Source organism: Polyodon spathula, chromosome 6, assembly GCF_017654505.1.
Source record: "Polyodon spathula isolate WHYD16114869_AA chromosome 6, ASM1765450v1, whole genome shotgun sequence".
In the NCBI taxonomy this organism is placed as follows: domain Eukaryota; kingdom Metazoa; phylum Chordata; class Actinopteri; order Acipenseriformes; family Polyodontidae; genus Polyodon; species Polyodon spathula.
This window is the reverse complement of record NC_054539.1, coordinates 31,824,828-31,849,020: the sequence shown is the minus strand read 5'-3', so window position 1 is coordinate 31,849,020 and position 24,193 is coordinate 31,824,828. Positions and strand designations below refer to the sequence as shown.

General features: G+C 36.3%; 1 protein-coding gene across 4 annotated transcripts in view; it reads left to right on the top strand.

Moving 5' to 3' along the window:
* The window catches only part of LOC121317125 (serine/threonine-protein kinase MRCK alpha-like), a 196,234-nt gene that overhangs the window by 161,023 nt on the left and 11,018 nt on the right, over positions 1 to 24,193 (top strand). For 3 of the 4 annotated variants that reach the window (XM_041252744.1, XM_041252746.1, XM_041252745.1), the window contains exons 18-29: positions 4,790 to 4,895; positions 5,394 to 5,542; positions 6,578 to 6,669; positions 7,691 to 7,767; positions 11,407 to 11,526; positions 11,977 to 12,057; positions 12,541 to 12,646; positions 13,174 to 13,310; positions 13,518 to 13,657; positions 21,301 to 21,382; positions 21,553 to 21,769; positions 22,189 to 22,251. In XM_041252744.1, coding sequence (XP_041108678.1) covers positions 4,790 to 4,895; positions 5,394 to 5,542; positions 6,578 to 6,669; positions 7,691 to 7,767; positions 11,407 to 11,526; positions 11,977 to 12,057; positions 12,541 to 12,646; positions 13,174 to 13,310; positions 13,518 to 13,657; positions 21,301 to 21,382; positions 21,553 to 21,769; positions 22,189 to 22,251 — 1,370 coding nt within the window. Of the gene's footprint in view, positions 1 to 4,789; positions 4,896 to 5,393; positions 5,543 to 6,577; positions 6,670 to 7,690; positions 7,768 to 9,515; positions 9,555 to 11,406; positions 11,527 to 11,976; positions 12,058 to 12,540; positions 12,647 to 13,173; positions 13,311 to 13,517; positions 13,658 to 21,300; positions 21,383 to 21,552; positions 21,770 to 22,188; positions 22,252 to 24,193 lie in introns of all 4 variants that reach the window. The other variant, XM_041252747.1, reaches the window with a different exon arrangement.

Here is a 24,193-nt window from a genome sequence, read left to right as displayed (position 1 = left end):
CCACTGTAGATCACAGGAGTGAAACACATTTAAGACAAATATTTTGTACTGATTAAAATATAATCTTTCTAGGACTGTATATAATACTTTTAGATGGGGAGTCATTTTAAAGCTTCCATTTTAAATCATGGCCATTTATAGCTCAGCTTGTAAATATCAATATTTAGGTGTTGACTCCCACTTGAAATGCACATGTGGGGGGCTCTGACTTTAAAAAAAAAAAAAAACATGCTTGGCCTTCCTTGGAGCATACAGATACATTTGATTATTTTAAAGTTTGTTACCGTGCCAAATATAAATCAAGCTATGATTTAAATTCCAATTTGTTAATTGGAAAATATACATGTATATAATGTGCTCCAAGTGATATTTTAGACTTTAATTTTGGTCTTTAAATCAATATGTTGTGTATAGCTTTTAATTTTTGCTCTTGAAACTACTAAAGGTAACTTCTGAAAATGGTGGTGCAGATGTAGACATTGTGTAGTCGTTTTTTTTTTTTTGTTTGTTTGTTTATTGCAGGTTCCTGATCAGGTAAGCTTCCCGGCCATTGGCATGGAATAAACATTTGGTTAAATATTAAAATGGAATACATAAAGCAACTTATCTGTTTAGTTGTTGTATTTTGATCTATAGGTATTTGAGTAATAAGTATGTCACAAGATTTCCAGACTTTCTTTCTTTAACATTCTTAAGCCTGAACAAGAAAAGGCCATTCGGCTCATCAAGGCTTGTCCCTTGTTAGCACACCATATTCCCCTACCGGGGAGAACTAATTTAAAAGCACATAATCTAATCTTTTTTTAAATGTTCCCAGTGTTTTAGGTCCTACTACTTCATGGTAGGCTAGTCCATGCATTTATGATTCTGTGTAAAAAAAGTGTTTACTACCTTCTGTTCTACATTCAGCTTCCACTTATGACCTCTTGTTCTCTCTGTGCTAAATTTGAAGTAGTGTCTTGGGTTAACTATCTATACCATTTTTCATTTTAAAGACTTCAGATAAGTCCCCTCTTTCCCTTCTTTTTTTCTAGGCTGAAGAGATGTAATTCTTTGAACCTGTCCTCGTAGCTCATGTCATTAAGTCCTGGGATCAGCCTAGCTGTCCTTCTCTGTACCTTCTCAAGTGCAATGATGTATTTTTTTTATTTTTTTGTAGTGAGGTGACCAAACCTGCAAACAGTATTCAAGGTGGGGGTATTCTAACTAGGGCATTGTATGATCTAAGCTTTTTGCAGTATAACATAACATAACATTCTATTTGCCTTTTTAATTGCCTCACCACATCGATGAGGTACTTTTAATGATGACTCCACTGTAATCCCCAGATCCTTTTCAAAGCCCTCTTCCCCATTTTCCATTCCATTTCATATTCTACTCATAACATGTATTGTTAAGCCCAGTATGCAGTACTTTACATTTCTTAACAAAAATAATTTGCCACAGGTTTGTTTAGTTCCAGAGAAGGTCCAAATACCTTTGAATTAACTGGGCTGCTGATTCAGAGTTCACTCTTCCCTAAGTCTTTGCTATTATCTACAAATTTGGCAATCTTGCAATGTTTATCTTGGTCCAAGTCTTTTATTTAAATGAGCAACAGTAAGGGTCCAAGTACTGACCGCTGTGGTAGCCCGCCAAGTACCCCCAGTCAGATTTTACACCTCTAACAATGACTCTCTGCTTTCTGTTTTTTAACCAGTTCTGTGTCCAATTACATGTCCTCCCCTGTATTTTAATTTACTCATTTTAAACTAAAATGTCAAACACTGTTGCTACATATAGATCGTATTCCAAGTACCTCCGGTTTACATTATTTCCGTCAGCCTTGGCATTCATACAGTCACAGCATGGGGAGAGTTCATCTCACCAGCTGACCTCATTTGAAAGCTGCCAAGCAAGTCATCCACTGACTGCAATAGAAATACCAGCTGAATCTGACTTATACCTTTTGTGTATTAACTTGCCAGTGCTGTCAAGGGTGTGACTTAATTAATATGCATCTAAAGTTTGACTTTTTAGTTTTTTTCTCCACATTTCTTACAGACAGATCTGTAATTACAATTACAACTACAGCAGCATTATTTGCTGAATTACAATTACTGTGACTTTGTTCAATTACGATTAGTTACAAATAAATATAAAATAATTAATTAAATTAGCACAAATACACACTTAAAAGGAATAAGTAAAAACATAAATGAAGGAATAAATAAGTAAATAAATAAATAGTCTATTCTAAGTTGTGTGTGCTGATGCACTGAGAAGGACAAATCATGGTTGATCCTCAGAGCCAGCATCACATGAAAATACAGTAATGTGCTATAGGTTAAATGTAATTCTAATTAATAGAGCTGTAAAGATGGTGTCAACCTATATAACAGAGTTGCATCGATATGAATATTAGATTTTAATTTAAATAATAAATAGTTGTAATGCTATAGAAAACCTATAAATATACCTCCACTGTATATAAAATATACCTCCACATGCTCCCTTGATAAAGATACGTAAAACATGTTGAAATGCTGGGAAGCTAGTTTTTTGTGGTAATACTAATGTATCAATATAATTTTTATTGCAATGTTTTATTTCTCCTTTGCACAAAACTACCTGAATGAGTCTGGATAGACTGAAGGACGGATGGCACAAAAAATTCTTGTCGCATTACCACGATAATGAAAGAAACAGAAACTGTGTACCACCGAATGTGATTGTTTTTTAATTAGGGCACTGAAGCACTAGATGGGGTGTAATGCTAACACATCCTAGTCCCACCACTTTTACAGTAATTCATTGATCCCCTTATTTTTGACCCTCTATTTTATGAAATTACACAAGTTCATATAATGGCTGAGAATCATGAATTATGTTCTATTTTAAAATCATAATACTTACTTGTGTGTTCTCTGTTTCTTGCTCCTCATTAGAAACAGGTTCTTGCCTAGCCATGGATGCTGTCATGGGCATAACTTTGGTTGTTGTTGGCATGCCTTGTGTCTCTTGCTTTTAGTTTGTCCATCAGTCCTTCACTCTCTTTTGATACAGACCCTTTATATGTTAATAAAGACATTAAAATAACAGTTAGAACTTCCCACCTTATGTAAAACACTTTGTTTGCATAATATACCCAACATACTGTATAGTAATATATGCCATTACAAACCCTTTGCGACTTCAGTCTTTTCAGAATTTCAGTTGAGTTTTTCTGTTTAATTTTTTTTTTTTTGGTGTTGTGTGTAAATGTAAAACACCAAGGATCTCTACCAAAACATTTTATATATATATATATATATATATATATATATATATATATATATATATATATATATATATATATATATATATATATATATAAGGAACAGCCATAAGTTCACAGAAAATAAATGTTTTTTATATATGAAATTAATTAATGTAATCTAAAATATTCTTCTACATTGAAAATAATAGTTTGAAAGTGAATACCACCCTTTCCTGTCTTTTGAACATATATATTTGTAACGCCTTTAAAAACAAAGAGAGAGAGAGAGAGAGAGAGTTAGATTGTAGACTGAAGGACGGACTGTCAGTCGATCGATGAAGAACCGGGGAAGGTGATAGACAGCGATGGTGAATAGCCTGGATGACAACCGGGGGTTCAGGAGTGTCTTCTCTATCGCTACCTCTGACAGATTAGGCAGACTGGACAGTTTAATTTAAACCCTGCGATTCCTCTGAAGCCGAGCGCCTTGCCAAACATTCTACTGCGCTCGAGCTCTAGCTGCACATGCAGGTGAGAGGTGTTTCACTCCAAGTCACATACCAACCTAAATCTGAACTAACTATACAATAGCTAAATGTACTCAGACGGTTGTACAAGTACCTTAAAAAAACTGTGGAGTCACAATGTGGTACTATGACTTTTAGTAAATTTAAATACGTTTTTGTTTTAACTGTGTCTATCTGTAAAATACTGTAATACGTACTATAGTACATCTCAAGACACTATAGTAGGTACTATAGAATACTTCAGGGTACTACAGTATGTAATGTATTTCTCTGTAAAATAATGTAGTACCTACTATAGTACATATCAAGATACTAGGCACTATATTATTCTATAGAATTCTATAGACTACTACAGTAAATACTATATGTTCTATAGGTTTTTTTATGTGGGCAGGGTTGCTGGCATTTATATTTTTGTTAAAATCTGATCTACTCTTTTGGGGTGGGGGGAGTAAACTAAACCTGTTTTATATATTGGTTTAAGTAACAGAGGATGAAGGGTAGTGACCAAATACATAACTGAACATTTTTTGCTTTTCTTATCATGGTTGATAGCTAACCAGCAGAGTTAAAGCTTACTGTATTTAAGACAGTGTTTTGAACAGATATCTGTATTGGATCTAATTAGTGTTCTTTTCCTGCAGTGTTTTTACATTCGGGCCAATAATTCAATAATTATCCAATAATAATAGGCCCATCTGCATCTTGGTATGCCACTGTATAAAAGTAACATCGGGAGAATGTATTTATCTTTTGTCTCAAGCACAGTGTAATCATTACAAAATATTGTGTAATTCTTAAAATAAACATACTACACACCTGTTTTCTGTGCTGTATGTATATATTTTAATATAATCTGGATTGCTTTGATATTTATTACTATATTCAAGAACACCAAGTCGTTACATCAAATGTGCCATGAAACCCACTTACCCCCTGTAGAAACTAGTAGAAACTTGTGCCAGACTCTTCAGTTGAACGTCATACCATTGGTTTAAAATCTAAATTATTTTTCTCTTTTCAGGGTAAGTGATGAGAAAGATGCACGGGGCTATCTCCAGGCTTTAGCTACAAAAATGACAGAGGAATTGGAAGGTTTGAGAAATTCCAGTCTTGGTGCAAGGGCTACGGTAAGACACAATGGTTTTTACAAATCGAATGTAAATGCAACAAGTAATCACAAATATCTCTGCAAGATGCCTTGCAATACCCTCTCTGTGCGTATTGTTTATTTTTCATATCGATATCCTGTTTACAGTGTGATATTAAAAATAAAAATTGGAATCTAAGCTGATTTCATGTTGGAATCTTTGTGATAGTTGATCAGCTGTCTACCAGAGCACTCACATTGCCCCACAAGCATGCTATCCCATCCAATCTTTTTGATTCTTCTTTTTAATAATTCCTGAAAAGGTAACGGTGCCAGATTATGTGGTGGTTTTGTTATATACATATGGCTTAATTGTGTTAAACTTTTACTAAAATAGATTAAAGCCCTGGAATCCAGAGGGAAAGGCCAGTGCACATAGCCCCTCTTTTAGACAGCTATTTCACAGTAAGAGGCTGTTGAAAGTATTGTTTGTTAGTTTAATTAAGTAGCTACTATTGCTTCTCTGGCTCCCTATCAGGACATGCCCTGGAAGATGCGGCGCTTTGCAAAGCTCGACATGTCGGCCCGGCTGGAGCTGCAGTCAGCGCTGGATGCTGAGATTCGGGCCAAGCAGGTTATACAGGATGAGCTGAATAAAGTCAAAGCTTCAAACATGTCCACCGAATGGTAAGACTATTTTATTTCCCATGTATCTCTGCAGCATGTTCACAGTATTTTCCAAGGCCATTGTCTACTGTTACTTCCTGCAGCAAATACAGATTTTAAAGAGGCTTTACCTTGGTTACTTGACGACTACCCAGCCCTCATTCAGGTTTAGAAGAAATGACACTGTTTTGTGCCTCTGACTGTGATCAGCCTGATGAAATTCCCAATTATTCCAGTATCTTTGTTGCTATTGTTACATAACTCGAAGATGGGGATAAGCTTCAGAACAGCACCAAATCATACACATTTACAGTAGCTCTTTCATTCATTAACCAGTCAATGAATTGTCGTCGCCTAATTTAAACATTTCTTCAAATAAGCCTGAAGAGAACACTGATTGTAGATATGCTTTCAAGTATGTTTAGCAAATTATGCTGTTTTGCTTGCTCCTTTTTTTTTTTTTTTGCTCAAGCATTTTGACAAGCAAATTAACTTACAGGACATAGCAAAAGATAAAATACTCTGACCTGTGATCCTCAGAGACCTCTAGTTCACAAGATATAGTATCTGATATCCTTTAAACTGAAAATTGCTTTTTCATTTTCAGAAGCATTTTCTATTTGTTTTTTGAGGGTGTTTTAACTGTGTTTCTTCTATATGAAACATTATTTAGCTTCCCACTATTTTCACATATTTGTACAATATTTATCTTTTCACCTTATCAGTTTCTCCCAGCTGCCTTTATTCTTAAAAAAAAAAAAAAAAAAAAAAAAAAAAAAACATGTATGAATAGTTTTGTTAAGGGCAGTGTGAGCTTGTATATTTTCAATGTGCAGTTTGTGATGCCATACCCATAGAGTCTCCTTGACAAATAACTTATGAATGACAGAATGGTAATGAAATATTCAAAGCCCCCAGTGCCTTTTAAAACAGGATTCAAACGGGAGCTTTACAGTACTTTAGTACTAGGATTACTTGACATCTGGTTTAAAATATAAATAAATTGTAATAGATGTGTGTTTGTAATTACACTTCTTTGTTTCATCATAATTTAAGCAAACTGCAAGAGTCAGAGAAGAAGAATTTGGACCTTTTGACAGAAATTGAAAAACTGAAGAAAGAAACGGAAGAACTTAGATTGGAAAAGGGTATGAATTGAGAAAAGATGCATATAATGTGTATTGTGCCACTTATTAAGAGCGCTTTCCTTCATTCCCAAACTCCCTGTGCTAGACCTCTATGCTCTGAAGTAGTCTTTGACATGTGTTGTGAATAAATAGGTATGAATAGGCTGTGCATTTTAAATAATGTTAATTAAAAAGGTGTGGTGATATATTTTTGACATTTAGTAGATGCATGTTTCTTGAAAGCTGGAGATTTCTGAATGGCTGTGAAACACAAGACAGGTGGTAAAGCAAGTGCAGGTGATAGATATGTAACTGTTCAAGCCAAGTCTTGATCTGAGCAACTTTGTGAATTCTGCCCTAATTGTTTAAACAGTTGCAAAAAGAACATTGCCTAAACGTTGTCTTGGCCTTAGTTACTGTCTAAAATTGTAATTGACAGACATTTGGACAGCTAACTTTTTGCATCTTGAGATTTGAGGTGTTTTGTTCTCATCTGAGCTTAGTGGATTTATTAGTATGCTTGCATAGCGCTGATCTGAATCAGATCTTTCTTTCTTGTGGTCTTTATGGAAGTTATTTTCTGTAGCATCCAATGGACTTAAAAAAAAAAAAAAAAATTAAGTTGCAAGAGGTCAATTTATTGTGAAACTATATAGTAACACAACCAATAGGATAACATTTTAATTTTTTGATAGTTTGGAAAATACGGATTTTTAAAATTGACTGTATTTAGTATTACTGTAGTCATACAATGTATGCTTTTGTATATTTACAGATGTGCATATATATGCATATATATATAGATATATATATATATATTATCTATATATATATATATATATATATATATATAACCTAATCAGACCTATTTATGAATTATTATTATTTTATTTATTTATTTGCAGACGCTCTTACCCAGGGCGATTTACAGTTGTTTACAAAAGATACATATCATGGGGTCTACCCAGTTAAAGCAGAAAGGTCCTCCGTTACAACTAGAACAAAGTATTTTATAATTTCAAAATTGCTGCTGTTTTTTTAGGTGTAAAGCACCAAGACTCACAGAATTCTTTCTTGGCATTTTTGAATGTGCCTACCTCTGCTCTGGATCAATTTGACGTAAGTATTCAAACACCAAAGCATTCACATTCAAATTCACAATATCAGGTTTGATGTCTTCCATATATTTCTAATTTTGTGATTTTTGTTTTGTTACATCATAAAAACAAAATATACATATACTTAATTGATCTTTGACTTAAGTATTTCTAAATAAACATGTAATGAAGAGGAAATATGAAAATAATGCATTTGAGAGAAAAAAAGATAGATGGACAAATTAAAAGCCACTGTCTGACATCAGTAAAGAATTCCAGAATCTAAAACATATTTCTGAGGTTGGATTCATTATATGAATTAAATGATGACACAAAATCAAAATGAAACAAAATGTCACAGCTGATGCTTTTCCATTTGAAGTAAGGCACCATTGATGTAATCTTTGCTTTAACAGTTTGTTTGTCTTTTTTTTTCTCCATTTGACTTGTGTCTCTTTCATTAGTATGCTCACCTGTGTCTGCATTCAGGTTGATCGTTTCTCAATTTTGTTTTTGTCTTTACTGCTTTTGTCGGTCAAACAGGACTCTATTTCCTCCTCCTCATCATCTTTAATTGAGTTTTGGGATGATGTAAGTGTAATTGGTGTTTAATTCGATGCTAAGAACGTCAAACGCATTAAATATTCCCAAATCAATATGGTCAATTGTATTAAAGAATGAGCATGCAGAAATAATTCATAGGTGCAAGACTTTAGTTTCTAGAGGTATAGAACAAGTTTCAAATGTCGGTTATCGGACAATTGTACAGCTTCAGAGGATAGGTGACAAATCAGTTTTCCCCTCTGCAATCACTGATTTTTATTTTACAAATAAGGTATTTTGTCAAGACTACTCGATTTTCCCCTATGTGCCTTTTAGATTGTTTTGCAGAATACTCTATACTGCTCTAAAATTATGCAAACCCTTTTTGTTCTAGCTTTTTGTAATCAAAAAGAGTGAAGGGACTTACTGAAATATTTATTCAGTTGAGGTTTGACTTCAGCAGCATGTGCTTTAAAATGCTGATCAGTTAAGGATATTCTATGTGCACTCAAATAGTACACAATGTTGTAAAAAGATTAAATCGTTATCTCCTGTTTTTGTAATTTAATAAAATTGACTATTCTAAAAAATATAGATGCACCGTTTATATAGTTGTTCCCTTGCAAATTCTACCTTAAAGGGGTAAAGAAAAAAATCCTATAAGGCAGTGGAGCTTATAAGCGTTGCACAGGCTTCAGTTCACAAGGTTTCTCCTATGAGCTTCAGTGTAGATGATATTGAGTATCATTCTGACAGGCTTAGACAGTGTCCAAATGCTGGTGCAAAGGACTATTATCAATGGTGTGTTGGAAGGATGCTGTAAATGAGTCGAAGTCAATATATTTTGGAAAACTAAACAATCTACTGCTAATGATAAATTGTGAAAAAGGGTGCTGGCTAGTGCACAGCATTGTTTATTACCCCTTTAAGTAGTTTGTGGGTGTGCATTTATTTAATTGACAAAATAAAATAGCCATCATTACACAACAGCCTCCTAATGAAACCAATATCTGAATAGTACAATTTTTAGGAAAAATAAATTGAAACAAATCCCCGCCCAATGTCCCCTTTCCTAACCCCCATCCACCTATTGTAGTTACAAACAGATGCACCCCGCTGTTTGTGTATGTATTCAGTTTATGACAATCATACACATTTAGATGTGTTATCATCTTGTTTTTCTCCTCTTTTATCCTCATGTTTCCCTCCTCTCTTTCTTTGTTGAAGCGTTCTCCTGTCTGTATCTCAGCTAGCAAAGGCAGACGTGTAAGAGGCTGTTTTGTTTTTGTGTTCCTTTAGTTCTTTCCTTTTAGTATTTCTTTCTTTTCAATCCTGCTTGTCTCACCTGTGCCTCTTGTTTTCCCCATCCACTGTGTCTTCCCAGATTGTTGCTTGTTCAGTAGTTGTGCATGTCTATGCTATAAAACAACTTGATTTCTTGCTCTCATCTGTACCATATAGAATATTGCAGTTGCACTAAATGTGTGTGTCATTTGACTTGTACAACAAGTAACAAAGACAAACTTTGTTTCATATTTATAACAGGGTCACAAGTATGCTAATAGTATGAGAAATAAAACAACATTGCTGTTCCTGCTGTTGCTGTCTGCTTTACTTGGTGTGGCTGTGAAGTTCGCTGTAGAGTAATATACTTTCTGGTTGCTGCAAAAGTCCTAGTGGATGCTGAAGAAACAGGAAGATACATTTATCAATATTTAAAATAAAGTTTAAAAAAAAAAAAAAACATAGTAATTAATCACGCAAAGTTTGGATTCACAAACTCTGCAATCACTAATCCTACACTAAAAAAAAGTCCAAGGACAAAATGAAGGCAGTTGAACCTCCTGGTCAGCACTTTTATCAAACTATGTGGAGTGCTCCTTATTCCTACTGTAATGGATTACATTAATAATAAAATAATCTCTAACATTTCAACAAGTCCAATACTCACTTCATGCTGCACTAATATGACAAGGTATTGTGTGTTCACTTGGATTTTTATAAACAGGTTTGTATTGCCAGTGCTTGTTTTATGCATTAGTGGCTCGTGTTGTAAAACCTGAGTGACATGTAAACTATTTTCCTTGCAACTGAGGCTGCACTATTTAATGTTTTGTGTATGTATTTTTATAATTACCACAATTTCCAGGATTTGTGGGACAAAGGGCACATACAGTATTTTACCCATACATAGTTGATAGAAACCAATTCCCTAAAAAATATGTGCTACTGTACAGGTACTTAAAGGTAAAGTAGCCTCTATAAATGAGCTGAATTTTTTTTGTTTTTATATAACACTCAGGCTTTACAGCAGTTGTCTGCAGTGGCTGCAGTGCTTTCTTATATTGCTTAGGACAAGGCTTTATAAAGCTTGGTTTAGTTCTTTGGTCACAAATCGCAAAATACAACTTTTTTGTTGTTAAATTGTCATGCAGTAAACACACGATAAGATACATTTTTGTATCTTATGATTGAGTACTAACAATGAGGACAGTCATCAAACAGAATGTTGACAAAGCATATTGACATTGATTTAAGACTAATCATCATAAACATTTGTATGAGTTGTTACTATTTAGTTCTACTAAAACTTGTCAAGTAAAACATATTTTGTTCAGACCTTTTGTTTATTCTTGATTGCTTCTATTGATTTTACCATTAGGAATGATTGGGAAAATATTTTAAGTTATACAAGGACATTTACCATTAATTATATTTAGTACAAGGTTACTGCTTTATAGCAAGTGCAATTTCAGTTAGGCTAAATAAGACTGTACATACAAATGTACCTTTTCAGACTGGGATTACAGCAAGTACTACAAGACTGAAGCTTTTAGTACAGTATACTTTTTATTTTAAATTGAACAGCTAAATATATAGCATTGTTATAGTGTTTTTGTCAGATTAATAGATTGCATGTCTTAATGCACTAAAATATAGTAAAACATAAAATACAGTTAACATTTTACATTTAATGCATTTACTCGTATTAACATGCATTCTGAAACAGTGGCTTGTGCAGATAAGGCTTGTGCATATAACCTTTTCCCTAAACACATTCATTAGATGATAATGTATGTCACCTGGCGTTTTGTGACACCCTGTCTGAACTCTCTAGATTGATTCCATTGAGAACTTTAACTTGTCCAATACGCCATCCCGAGAAGAAGAGGCCAAATCCCAAATTCATTCCAGATCCAGGTCCCCCTCAACTGCAAGTGACATGGAACCAATTGAGGTGGGGCTTTTAAATATTACTCAACGGTTTACTAGAATATTGCTTAATTCCCTTGATCAAACCCAGTTCATTTAACTAACCAACAACTTGGAGTATTATATGAAATACACAGGCAGCTAATAATTTATTAAATTACCTAAACTTTAAAAATCACATGCACTGGTGCCCTTGTCATATTACTTAATTTCCTTGATCACACCAAATTATTCAATCAAACAGTGACCTGGTAAACTATACACAATATACAGGTACCCTTCTGTATGTTTAATGTAGAGGTTTGCTTAAAGACATTTCAGAATCTTCAGATTTATTCTCAGTTAGGGCTGTCTCTTTAATGGTGCTTACTTTAGTTATCAAAAGGGTTTTGTGGTACGCTTTGGGTGCAATATGTGCATCAGCTGCTATTTCATAACTTCTTGCCTCCTTTTTTTTTTTTTTTTTTTTTTTTAGGTAATGGATCACCCACCTCGTACTGTGCAAACACCAACAATGAGGTCAGCATATAGTGGATCAGGCCTTTCAACGCCCAAGGTAATTTTCTGACCTGATTTTATAAAAATCTGTAGCTAATCTACTTTTTTCTCGCTACTGACTGTTGCTTTCCTGTATACTGTATTTTGTTGCTCATTTAATTTCAAACAACAATCACAGTTGTTTTGATATTTGTATATATGTCCTTAGTGACTAATCATCTGAGGCAGTACCATTTCCCTTCACCTCAAGAAGTATCGTCTCAATACAAAATATTCAGTTTCCCATCAAAAATATCATAATGCCACACACTCCTGTCTAAGTTATAGTCCCTCTCAACCATTTTGTGGTTTTTAACAATACAGTAGGTTTATTTTTGATAAACAACAGCAATTGGAATGTCAGGAACAAAGGTTCTCTATATTAATACATTAAATACTGCAGTTATCTGAAACTTTTACCTTGTTTTATTAATTAGCTTTTTCTTAAATTAAATACATGTGCAATACAGTCTGATTGAAATTATATTTCTCTGCTTCCCAGCCCAAAGCACATCAGTTTGTAGTGAAATCCTTCAATACTCCCACAAAATGCAACCAGTGCACATCTCTCATGGTCGGATTGATACGTCAAGGCTGTACGTGTGAAGGTGAGGAGAGTAGATGCTGTTGCTGAAAGTGTTTGATTCAAAAGCTGACAGTCCATCTCGCCTTGGAACACAAGAAGTGTATTAGGGCACTGTTTTTAAACTGTTGTATTTTGATAGCTCTGTTAAAAGGAATGTCTGAGCTGACAAATTGAATTGTGATGTTTGTGTTTATTAAATAATTATCTGAGTGGTACCAACAGTCTTTGCTTTGTGCCAAAAAAAAATGTTAACCTGGAAAAGCTCATTGAGATGAGTAGTCTTCAATAGAGATTTCCAATAGTATCCTGCATTGGAATTTATCAGGGCAGTATATCATTTATACTTTTCAAGAGTACGTGTTGTGTCAGTTTTGTGGTTTTAATAGCCAGACCATTAACTACCACCTTTAATACTGATAATGTAGTGTTTTTGGTATAAAGCGTAAAATGTATTTACCTTTATTGTCAATAGCATGATATTGCTGTTCCTTTTTACGTTACCGTTTCAGTTTGATTCTAATCTTATTTTTTCCGGTTTTATGTAATTAGTTTGTGGATTCTCGTGTCACGTGACTTGTGCGGATAAGGCTCCAGCTGTTTGCCCAATTCCACCTGACCAAACAAAGGGACCACTGGGAATAGATCCACAGAAGGGTATTGGGACAGCCTACGAGGGGCATGTCAGGGTATGGCAAGAAATACAAACTCAACCTTTATATTGTGGATGTCAGTCAAGCAGGTTGAGACAGATGCCTCAGAAAGTTTAATGACTTGTTGATAAGGCCCAATATTTTATATGTATCTGTATTTAGAAAATGTATCCCTGACAGTTAGTGTTTTCATGTTCAGATTTGTATGCAATTTTAAATGCAGCTGCTTCTATTTTCTTGAAGGTGCCTAAACCTGCTGGGGTGAAGAAAGGCTGGCAGAGGGCCATCGCTATAGTGTGTGACTTCAAACTCTTCCTCTATGACTTGGCAGAAGGGAAGGCCTCCCAGCCCAGTGTAGTTGTGAGCCAAGTTATTGACATGAGGTAGGCTCACATTTACCTGCTGTATCCACTGAAAATTGAACCACAAATACTGTAATTATGTTTCTGATACAAGCATTTTGCCTGCCGTTGCAATAGTGTTGATAAGATGTGAGTTCCCTTTCAAGCATGAAATGTGACCAATACCGAATGGGGTGTAAGCCTTCTAGCCTGAATGACCTGAGCACTTATATCAGAGCTGCTCCTTTAAGAGCCCCGTATGAGTCAGGCATCGCCTCCGACCCCAGGGGAATAAAGATGACTGATGTGTAGGACTCAGTTAGTTCTGCCTTTTACATAAGTTGATATATTCACATTTTCTGTCTGTTGCTTTAACAATTTTAAGTGTATAATTTTGTCTTAGCCAAGGTTCTGATTAAGTCCCACTACGTCATTGTGTGCTGTGCGAAGCAGACTGTGCTCCCACTCCTTTTAAGTGTATAATTTTTTGTCGTAGCCAGAGGGTCTCATTAAGTCCTCACTACGTCATTGTGTGCTGTGCGAAGCAGACTGTGCTCCCCTCTCCTCCCTCTCTCTCTATCATATATATATATATATATATAACAATTTTATCAATAAAACTTTTAATTTTGGGGGTCACGTGAGACGATCACCTGAAATGACTGTGAAGTCGCCTTTTTCCCCTCAATTCTTTAAAAAGCCTATGACGTGGAATTTTACTTTTACCAAAAAAACAAATATAATATTAACAGGTCTCACTTGAATATATAATCACATTAATTTCACCGAATTATGTTTAATCGCACTACAATTAATCAAATAATAACTGAAAATACACAGAGGGCGATCTCCATTTCCTGGCTCAGAGCCAGGAGACTGTGACGTCACAGAGGGAGATACTTGCAGGCTACCTACATCTGCCAGTTCGCTGACAGTGATATTGAAAGTGAGAGTAGCCTAATTTTATCAGTTTCAGACACCTCTTGTGAATGTGAATTATGTAGTGATGGATCTGACGTAGAGAGAAAAACAGGGATCATCTCCTGTATCAATTTGAGCCATATGCTTCTGAATCAAAAGGGTCTAACTCAGAGAGAGACTCCAACAACACCAACGCAGCCAGACCAAAGGGACATCAGATGTCTGCAGAGAATCAGCGTCTTGACAACACGGAATGGTTAATAAAAACCCTTATGTTTAACATATATTGATACTTAAAATATTTAATATTACCCATAATTATATAGTTATGTCAGTCCTTTAGTTAACAATATTGATACATGAATTATTGATACTGTAGCATGCATGGGGATTGGGGTCAGGGTAGGTAGGTGACGCAACGTAAAGACATGAGCCCAATACCAGCTCCTGCAAGGGAACTGGCTCTTTTGTACAGCGGTATCGGCGCTATGCTTCATGACAGGAGGCCCGGCTCCGCATCCCTCCTACATCTATGAGAAACTCCTGTCTGCGGGAACCGAAAACGTTACAGAATAACCAAACGCTGTGGATTGCTACTGACATGTATTCAACATATCTCTCTATATACACATAGTATATTAAGGTTGTGCACATTTTCGGTTTTTATCAATATTACCCCTAATATTGCAGAGATGCCAACGGCTACGATTTGGCCGTAGCAGCTACTATTTTTTGAGGTTCTACTACGTCGCAACGTTGGAGGGATATATATAATACTACAGTTTTTAATAAATAAATAAATGATGGATACTCCCTTAACGTTTATGAAGTATTATTTCAGTACCATGTGTTTTTTTTTTTTTTTTTTTTTTTGATGAATTAATGGTTCTTAATACTGTAATTCACTGACAGTGTATTGTGGCATTGACATACTAAAATCTCTGAGCTCGGTTGTTTAGTAACCAGTTTAGAAACTGAAACTTCCGTGCAAATGTTACCTTGCTTTCATTGTCAATCGTCATTTAAACACAAACTAAAGCAAAGTATGTTATGTATAGTCTCACTATATCTGTATCAACTCAAAATTAAAATGAAGTATCACTTTCTGATGCTGCATGTGCCACCACAGACACGGCAATTTGCTTCTGTGTAAAGATTCTACTGCTGTTTTCACTAACATGTGAAACTCTAAACAGTTGTTTAACTAATTTAGATATTACATCATTATATTGCACATTGTGCTTGTAAAGACCCTATGCTTGCACTGTATATTTTTTTTACTAGTACTATAACGGTAGTGTTTAATGCAAAACTTACCCGAGATGTCTCCCATTTCTCAAATGCCTTTCTTGGTCGTTTTGCTTGGGGACCCACATCAATGCCAGCATCTTGCTGTTGCTTCAAAATGCTTGGAACCACAGTTGGTTTTAAAATATGCCTTCTTTTTACATCCAGGCTCATCTCTGCCATCATCATCATTGGTCTTTTTTCAAAACTTATCTGGCGCGAAATGCACATATTTGTAGGTGTACTGCCAGTTTGATACATACCACTTCACTTGGGTTGTTTGGACTTTTCTGTACCATACGCGTTGCATTTTTTGGAAAATGACGAATACTATATTCTTTTGTTCGTTTGCCTGATTGGAGCTTCCAGCTACAACACAAATTCGAGGCATTTTATTATAAAAAACTGGCCTGACTCTGTGAATAGCAATCTGTTTTTTGTTCACCTTCTCTCTCTGTGATGTCACCGGTATCTTGAGGCTGCTTCAAAACAGAGTCAGGAAATTGTGCCCATCACATTAAAATTTTCATTTTATTAAAAAAACTTTATCACTGTGAGCAATTTTAAGTCTTGTTTGGGAATATTTGTTAATCATACATTACTTTTCTTAGAAGTGGCTTGGAGGGTGTCATAGGCACTTAAAAAAAAAAAAAAAAAAAAAAAAACACTTTAGTGCTGCCAGAATCCCTTAATTATCTACACTAGAGATAGGTTGCAATGCCAGTTGATCCTGAAGCGCACCCCCAAAGGTCTACTTTTCAGAAACAGAGAAACAAACCGAAATCTGAAGTCTCAACTACTGCGCGTGACATGGTGGCTGTATCGGAGAAGGGACCTGCTCCAGACACAAGAAATAGCTGCAGATATTTCATGTGTAAAGACAGGCATAGACTCTGAAAATGGGAGTACGGGTCTCTGAAACTGTAACTCGAATATCTGGCCTGGAGGATCAGTTTCAAGTGAAAGGTCCTGTTATTGACTCACTAATGCGGAAAACAGAGCGGATGCAGGAGAAAATTTCAGACCTCGAAAACAAGGGATGCCGAAAGAACGTTAGGATTGCGGGGTTCCTGAAAACACTGAAGGACGTGATATGAAGAGCTTTCTGACCTCACTGCTACACGAATGCTTGGGCCTAGACATTGACAACATGTTTGAGATTGTGCGAGCACACAGATTGCTAAGCCCGAAACCCAGCTCAGAAGGACGCCCTCGGCAAATCATTGCGTTTTTAGCGCTACACTGCAAGGGAGACCGTGCTACGGGCAGCCTGGGAGAAGGGGGGAGTAGAATGGTGAAACAACAGTGTGTTTTTCTGCCAGGATTTGTTGCGAGATGTGATGCTGAGGCGTAGGAAGGTTGATAAGGTTAAGCGATCTCCACAGGAGAAGGGCATACGATATGCAATGCTTTACCCAGCGGTCATGAAAGTTTCAGTTAATGGCACCCAGCATTGGTTTTCATCTACCGTGGACATTAGAAGCTTTCTTTCAACCCTGCCAGAGTGAGATTGCAACCTTCGGGGGACATTTAGTGGAAATTTTGCTGTGGCTTTCAGACCGATAGCTGGTAGTTTCACATTTCAACAGAGAACTATCCATAGTACTGTTTTAAAGTCTTAGATTTCTAACGCAGTTATGAAGGTGGGCATGTATGCGCATGCACAGGTATGTGTAGACAGTATACTCTTTATGTGTATGTATATGTATGGGTATGCACACCTATATGAATGTGTATATGTATATACTGGGTACTTAGCCTGTAAAAAAAAAAAACCTGATACTGCTGTTTATAGTTGAAATTAATACATATTACATACGTTCTAGTTCTAAATTGCCATTAGGCCAACAGAGAGCTCAGTTACTATTTTAAACGGGGGAAGGGAAAAAAAAAATAAAACAAGATACCGGAAATACGATTGGTGGGAATAGCTCAAGATGTTTGGTTAAATTGATAACTGAAGTGAAAATTATATATGTATTCACCTCCCTGCAACATTTTCACGTTTTGTTGGCACCTGAGCGTGCTCCACGACGCTTTCAAATTAGACTTTACATGTAAAATCTACACAAACTACTCCACATTGGTAAAGTTAAAAAATGCATATTATAAATAAGATTTACAGAGAAAAACAGATTAATTTGAGTATTCAACCCCTTTGCTACTGCAGCTCAGGTACAAATGATTTGTTTGAAAGGTCACAAAATTAGTGAAATGGTGTACTCGAAGTGGTTTAGCTTGTAGATTATTTCCCTCAGGTATATAAAGACTTTCAAGCTGCAACTCAAAATTATTATGAGCAGGGGGAAAGAGCAGGAAAACTTTTAGCACAAAGGGTTAAACAACACGCCAAGATCTCTTCAGTTTGGAATGATGAAAAGAAGCTAGTGGCACAAAAAAGGACATTAATAACATCAGCATACTACGAAAATGTATACTCATCCCAATGCCCCAAAAATGACAACAAATTTAATAACTTATATTGCCTAATTAATCTGCCAACTTTATCAGAGGAAGAAAGACACTCACTTGGGGGAGATGTTACTCTGCAGGAAATTCAACAGACTATTAAAGATCTTAATGCAGAGAAGTCTCCTGGAGATGATGGATCTCCTGCGGATTGTTATAAGCAATGTTCTGAAAAAATTGCACCTAAATTAATATTTTTTTGCAATGCTGTGCAGATGGACTGTCTTCCAACTAGTATGCAGTCGGCTAATGTAACTCTAATTCAAAAGAAACAGAAAGACCCTTAGCTATGTGCCAGCTGTAGACCTGTATCTCTACTCAACGTCGAAGCAAAACTCATAGCAAACATTCTGGCAACAAGATTGGAGACCTTATTACCCAAGCTGATCCACCTGGATCAATTTGGTTTGGTCAAAGGCAGCACCTCAGCAGATGATTTACGCAGATTATTACATCTCCTATGGCAGACTAGGAATAGTGCAGAACCTGCAGTTGCCTTCTCTCTCGATGACGAAAAGGCTTTCAGTAGGGTGGAGTGGTAGTATGTCTTTCATACCCTAAAACGGTTTGGTTTAGGTTCATCATACATACACTGGTTACAGTTGTTATATGCAGGCCCCATGGCATCAGTTCTTACAAATGGACTAATGTCTTCCCACTTTTTGCTTAACAGGGGGACTAGGTAGGGATGCCCCATTCCTCACTAATTTTTGCCCTTGCATTAGAACCTGGTATTGGCTTTTGCCAGGGAAACCTGGAGAGTGATGTACCAAATTGCTAAATCAAATCCCTGTCTAACAAAAAAGACATCTATATGGTATAACAAAATGCTACTTATTGATAAAAAGCCATTCAGCTGTGGGTCTTGGGTAAAAGCAGGAATCATTGTTATAGAAGATATGTTTGAAGGTGAAATTTAAACAAGTATTGACAAAATATAATATTTCAAAGACTGACTTTTGGAAATATCTCTAATTTAAGAAGTTGTATTCTTGCTGTGGCTAGATCACATCCTCTAACTTTGATAACTTATTCGGGAGCTGTTTCAGAGTTCCTGGCAATCGACAGGAGGGGCATCTCAATTTTACAACCTTTTTAGACAGACTCAAGCTCCAGAGTTAGAGGGTCTCAGGATGGTATGGAAAAGGGACTTTGGAGCAGGTATTTCAGAGAGCACGCATATGACCTCCAGAGAAATCCAGTCACATCTAATAAATTACAAAATAATCCATAGATGCTACTTGATCCCCAGTGAAATGGCTAAATTAAAACTGAGGACCACTGACCTGTACTGGCAATGCAACAAACAGAGGGGCACACTGTTACACATGCTGTATGAGTGTGGAATGACACAGCCTGTGTGGTCAAAAAATAATAACTCTTGAGTAAAGTATTTGGGATGCTGCTAAATCAGAACTTAGCATTCTGTATTTTAGGGATTATGCCCGAGGAGGTAGATCTAAACCATCAGCAGACTTGAACTTACAGTGGGTTGTAGAGTGGTAATTAGGCCCTGAAGTCAACATCTAACCAAAATAGCATCATATGAACAAGTGGTCTACAGAATGAACAGCAGAAATAACATATTTCTGCAGATCTGTGGTCCCTATATCGATTTGTTAGAAGGAGAGCGATATAATTAAAACAGGTATCCTTTCATACTTCCACCAGTTTTCAGCTATGTAATCTTTCCTGATGTGTTTTTTGTATTTATGCTCAATATAATCTTGCTATTTAATTTTGATGATACTTCATCGAATTGGCAGGATCCTTTTCGGCCAGAGAATGTCTCTTTGCGGTTGCTGTTTTGCTTCACTGCCAACGAAGGCTACTAGATTTTTTTCTAGTTAGTAGGCTGTCTGCAGCCCCTGTCTGTTCAACAGTACATGCTTGCGGTTTCCAGTGACTCTTTCAGGTCTTCATCTGAATGTCACTTCTCCTGGTACAGAGCCGGTACCACTGACCCATTTTCAGTACCAGTCATCTGGTTCATATAAGAATCGGCACTAAGACAGTTACCAGTTCTCTATTCTTGTGTACTCTGTTGCTGTCTGTTTCTTGTGCGCATACATTGCAAGTCTGAGCTGATTTTTTCAACCTTGCACCATGCGTGGATATTACTCTTGTGCTATTTGCAAGAGAAACATTCCAGTAGAAGATAAGCACGACAGGTGCCTCCACTGCCTGGGAAGGGAGCATGCAGAGGGTGCAGTTAAAGGGCGCATCTTGTGCTTGTTTTTCCATCCAGACTCACTGCATTCATCCACTGCAGTGTGGTCAAGAGAGTCCCCACTCCCTGTTGCACCGGGAGCTAGGAAGCCACACACCTTAATTGAACTTCTGGTGTTAAATGCTGAGGTTACTTAGTGTAACCTTGCAGTATACACACTGCTTGAGGGCTCTCCCTCACTGTTCTGTGGACGCCCTTAATCGGTCTTAGGCCAGAATGCTAAAGGCAGCATTTTTTTAGCGCCTCTGCCAGTGTTGCAAGTGCTTCACTTCAACAGCTTTGGTATTGTATCACATTCGGTAATGGTTAAATTTCATACTTGAAAGGGAATGTTAGGATATTATCATAACCCTGGTTCCCTGAAATAGACATGTAACCATTACCCTTCAAGGTCGCTGCATTCACTCCAACACAGTATGCTTGCAGATTAAATGGCGCTGAGTCCTATGCATCAGTCGTTTTTATTTTCATGGGGCGAAGACAACGCCTGACGCATACAGGGCTCTTAAAGGAGCAGCTTTGATATAAGTGCTCAGGTAATTCGAGCTATTTGAAATATATACTGTTTGCTAATGGTTACATTTCTATATCAGGGAACCAGGGTTGTGATAATAACCTAACTTTTTTTTTAAATCCTTCTTTTACTCTACTGTTTGTGGGTCAGAAATGTATTTCGGAGCCTCTTTTGATTCAAACGTTTATTTGTTTAAAAATTGTATGCATGCCTACAATATATGTTTAGTTTCTTCATTAAAAAAATATTTTCATTCTCTTCAAGGGATGAAGAGTTTTCAGTCAGTTCGGTTTTAGCTTCAGATGTCATTCACGCCAACAGGAAGGACATTCCTTGCATCTTCAGGGTAAGTGGACATGTCTGATTGCTCGTCTCTGATTGAAAGAATTGTGCAATTTCCTATTACCTAGTTCTTCCGAAAGCCATTTCACAACCAAGATGACGTCTTTCGGCCATACAGTCTTTGGTTGAAGGTTTAAAACAGAATTGTGCATTGTTTGTTATATATAATTCCAGATTACAGCCTCCCAGCTCTCGGCGGGAAGTAACAAGTGTTCAGTCCTAATCCTGGCTGACAGTGAGAATGAGAAGAATAAGTGGGTTGGAGTCTTAAATGAACTGCACCGCATTTTGAAGAAAAATAAACTCAAAGACAGATCGGTATACGTTCCCAAAGAGGCCTACGACAGCACCCTTCCACTAATCAAAACCACACAGTCAGCATCCATCATAGGTAAGGCTACAATATATGGCACTTTTCAATTAATAGAGTAAAAAAAAAATGTGATGTGTTTCTGTAGTACTAAAAAACTTAATATAAATTATACAAACCTTTGAAGAGTTCTTGGTTATATATTATAATAATAAAGACCTTGATTGAAAACTCGTCAAAATACTCATCTAATTTGAGTAAACTCCTGGAATCCTTTGTCATAAATTAGTAGATATACAGTACAAAACAGTTTAATCAGGAACATGTTAAATATAGTTTTTATCCCCTGCAAGGGATAAAGTGAAAGTGTGTACAGTAACACTGTCCATAAGTCACACTTTTTGATGTTTATCGTATTTATTACTTATTTATTGGCTGCTCCCTGACATGTTTTCAATTGGCTATACTACTTTCTAAGAGCTTTTTTGTTTCTGTCACAGATCATGAACGAATAGCTCTGGGCAATGAGGAGGGATTATTTGTAGTGCATGTCACCAAAGATGGTAAGTATGTGTCTGTTGTATAAACATTTTGATTGAATTCAAAAACAGTACAGCATTTCAAAAACACATGCTGAAACCAGTCAGAGCCTGAAGCCTTCTCCATGACCTTATATAGAAGTCAGTAGCTTTGTCTGGCAACACTGCTGAGACAACTGACCTCTACCCTTATATGTCAGTAACATCCCTTTGCAGGGCTGCAGGGATAATGGTGTTGAACGGTAAACTGCATTACCATACATTCTTGATGTGCATTCCTTTCCCAATAGAAATGAGTGCAGAAGGATGTCCTTTTTAATATGACTGCTGTATACAGCTGTGTAACACAAAAGGGATCAATAAAAACTGTGATTATGTGCTTCTGTGTACATTTGAGAAGTACTCTAGCTATAGGGTTATTACGGTAAGCATCTCCCAAAGGGGAGCAGTAAACAGCGATGAAACACCACATTTTAAATTTATTTTAAATTTTTTTTAATCGGTGCATATCCAATATACACCGGAAAAAACACTGGAAATGGTTACTCAATTCACGTTGACCACCCCTTTCTCAGTGCAGTTAGTTATACAGTCTTTCTTGACTTGTATCCAGCGTTGATTCATTCTGAATACTTAAACCCACCCCAACTACTGAGTGGCAGCAAATTCCTACATTTCTATTGGAGACTCCGCAGACAGGGAGGATTGAACACGCATGCGAGATTTAAAATGAGATCACAGTTAGATATGGAGGTTTGTTTTTTCTCACGGGATTTAAATCTGTGTTAAAGTTTGATAGAGAGGATTTACACGCTTGTGGGATTTAAAACAGAAGAATATGCCTCTGATAATAATGATTGTGTTGTGAAAGACAGCAAAGGAAACAAGGTACTAGTGTGTAAGATAACAATGGTCAGATATTTAGTGAATTAACTGAAAATAATATACAGCTCGGAGAATCTGCAACAAATACACGAGGCCGGCTGGAAAAACATGAACAGTTACATGCATAGCAGTGCCACAGCTAAGAAGTGACATGGAAGAATAACTGACAGAGCCTTTATGCGCTTGCTGATGATGTGTTGGTTAGGGGCGGATTCTCCTTGCAGAAAAGCAACCAAGTTTACAAATCTCATACAGCATATAAAAAACTAAAGCCATTAAAAAAAATGTTTTCAGGGTATCTACTTAAAACTCGAAAATAGCTAAAAAATAAACACAGAAAAATGAAATTAATAAACACCAAAAAACAGAAGCTCGAAGTATAATGATATAATCATGGCAGATTTGATTTATGTTTCTGCCAGATCCAGAGGGGTATGTACCAGTGTGTCCTCTTCGATGTAGCATTTTTCACATGTGGTTGTGTAATAGTTCCCATTTAACAATTCATAATGTATCAATTGGAGATTAGAGTTTGTTTTTTTAATATAGTCCATCCAGGGTCCTGCCCACTTTTAATCTGCAATATCTATATCTAAATCTTCAACTCAGGCTTCCCTCGTGTTCAGATTAAGATTTACTTCTGTGCCATTTAACAAATGATAAATATAAGGGCACACAAAACATGTTTAATTGCAAATATTTGTGGTAAAAATAGTGTGTTCATATGTTAGTTTGATAAACAAAGTACACCAAGCTGACATCACAAATGATTATCAAATGACTTTAAAGTAGTCGCAATGCATACATTACATACTACACCAATCAATTTACTGTATATAGTCCTTAGTATTTTATTGATGAAGTACATATTAATCTACAAAATTCAAAATAATTCTGAATATTTTAACCAAACATTGCAAACGCCTGCTGTAACACTGTCAGGAGGGTTTAGGCCACCAGGTTCAGCACTGATTCAACGTGTCTGCTTGGTGTTTTTTTTTTTTTTCTCTTAAGTATACATGACCGGTCTTCAAGGATTAGCTCATCTAATTTTATAGTCAGGGGAGCAAATGTGCAACAA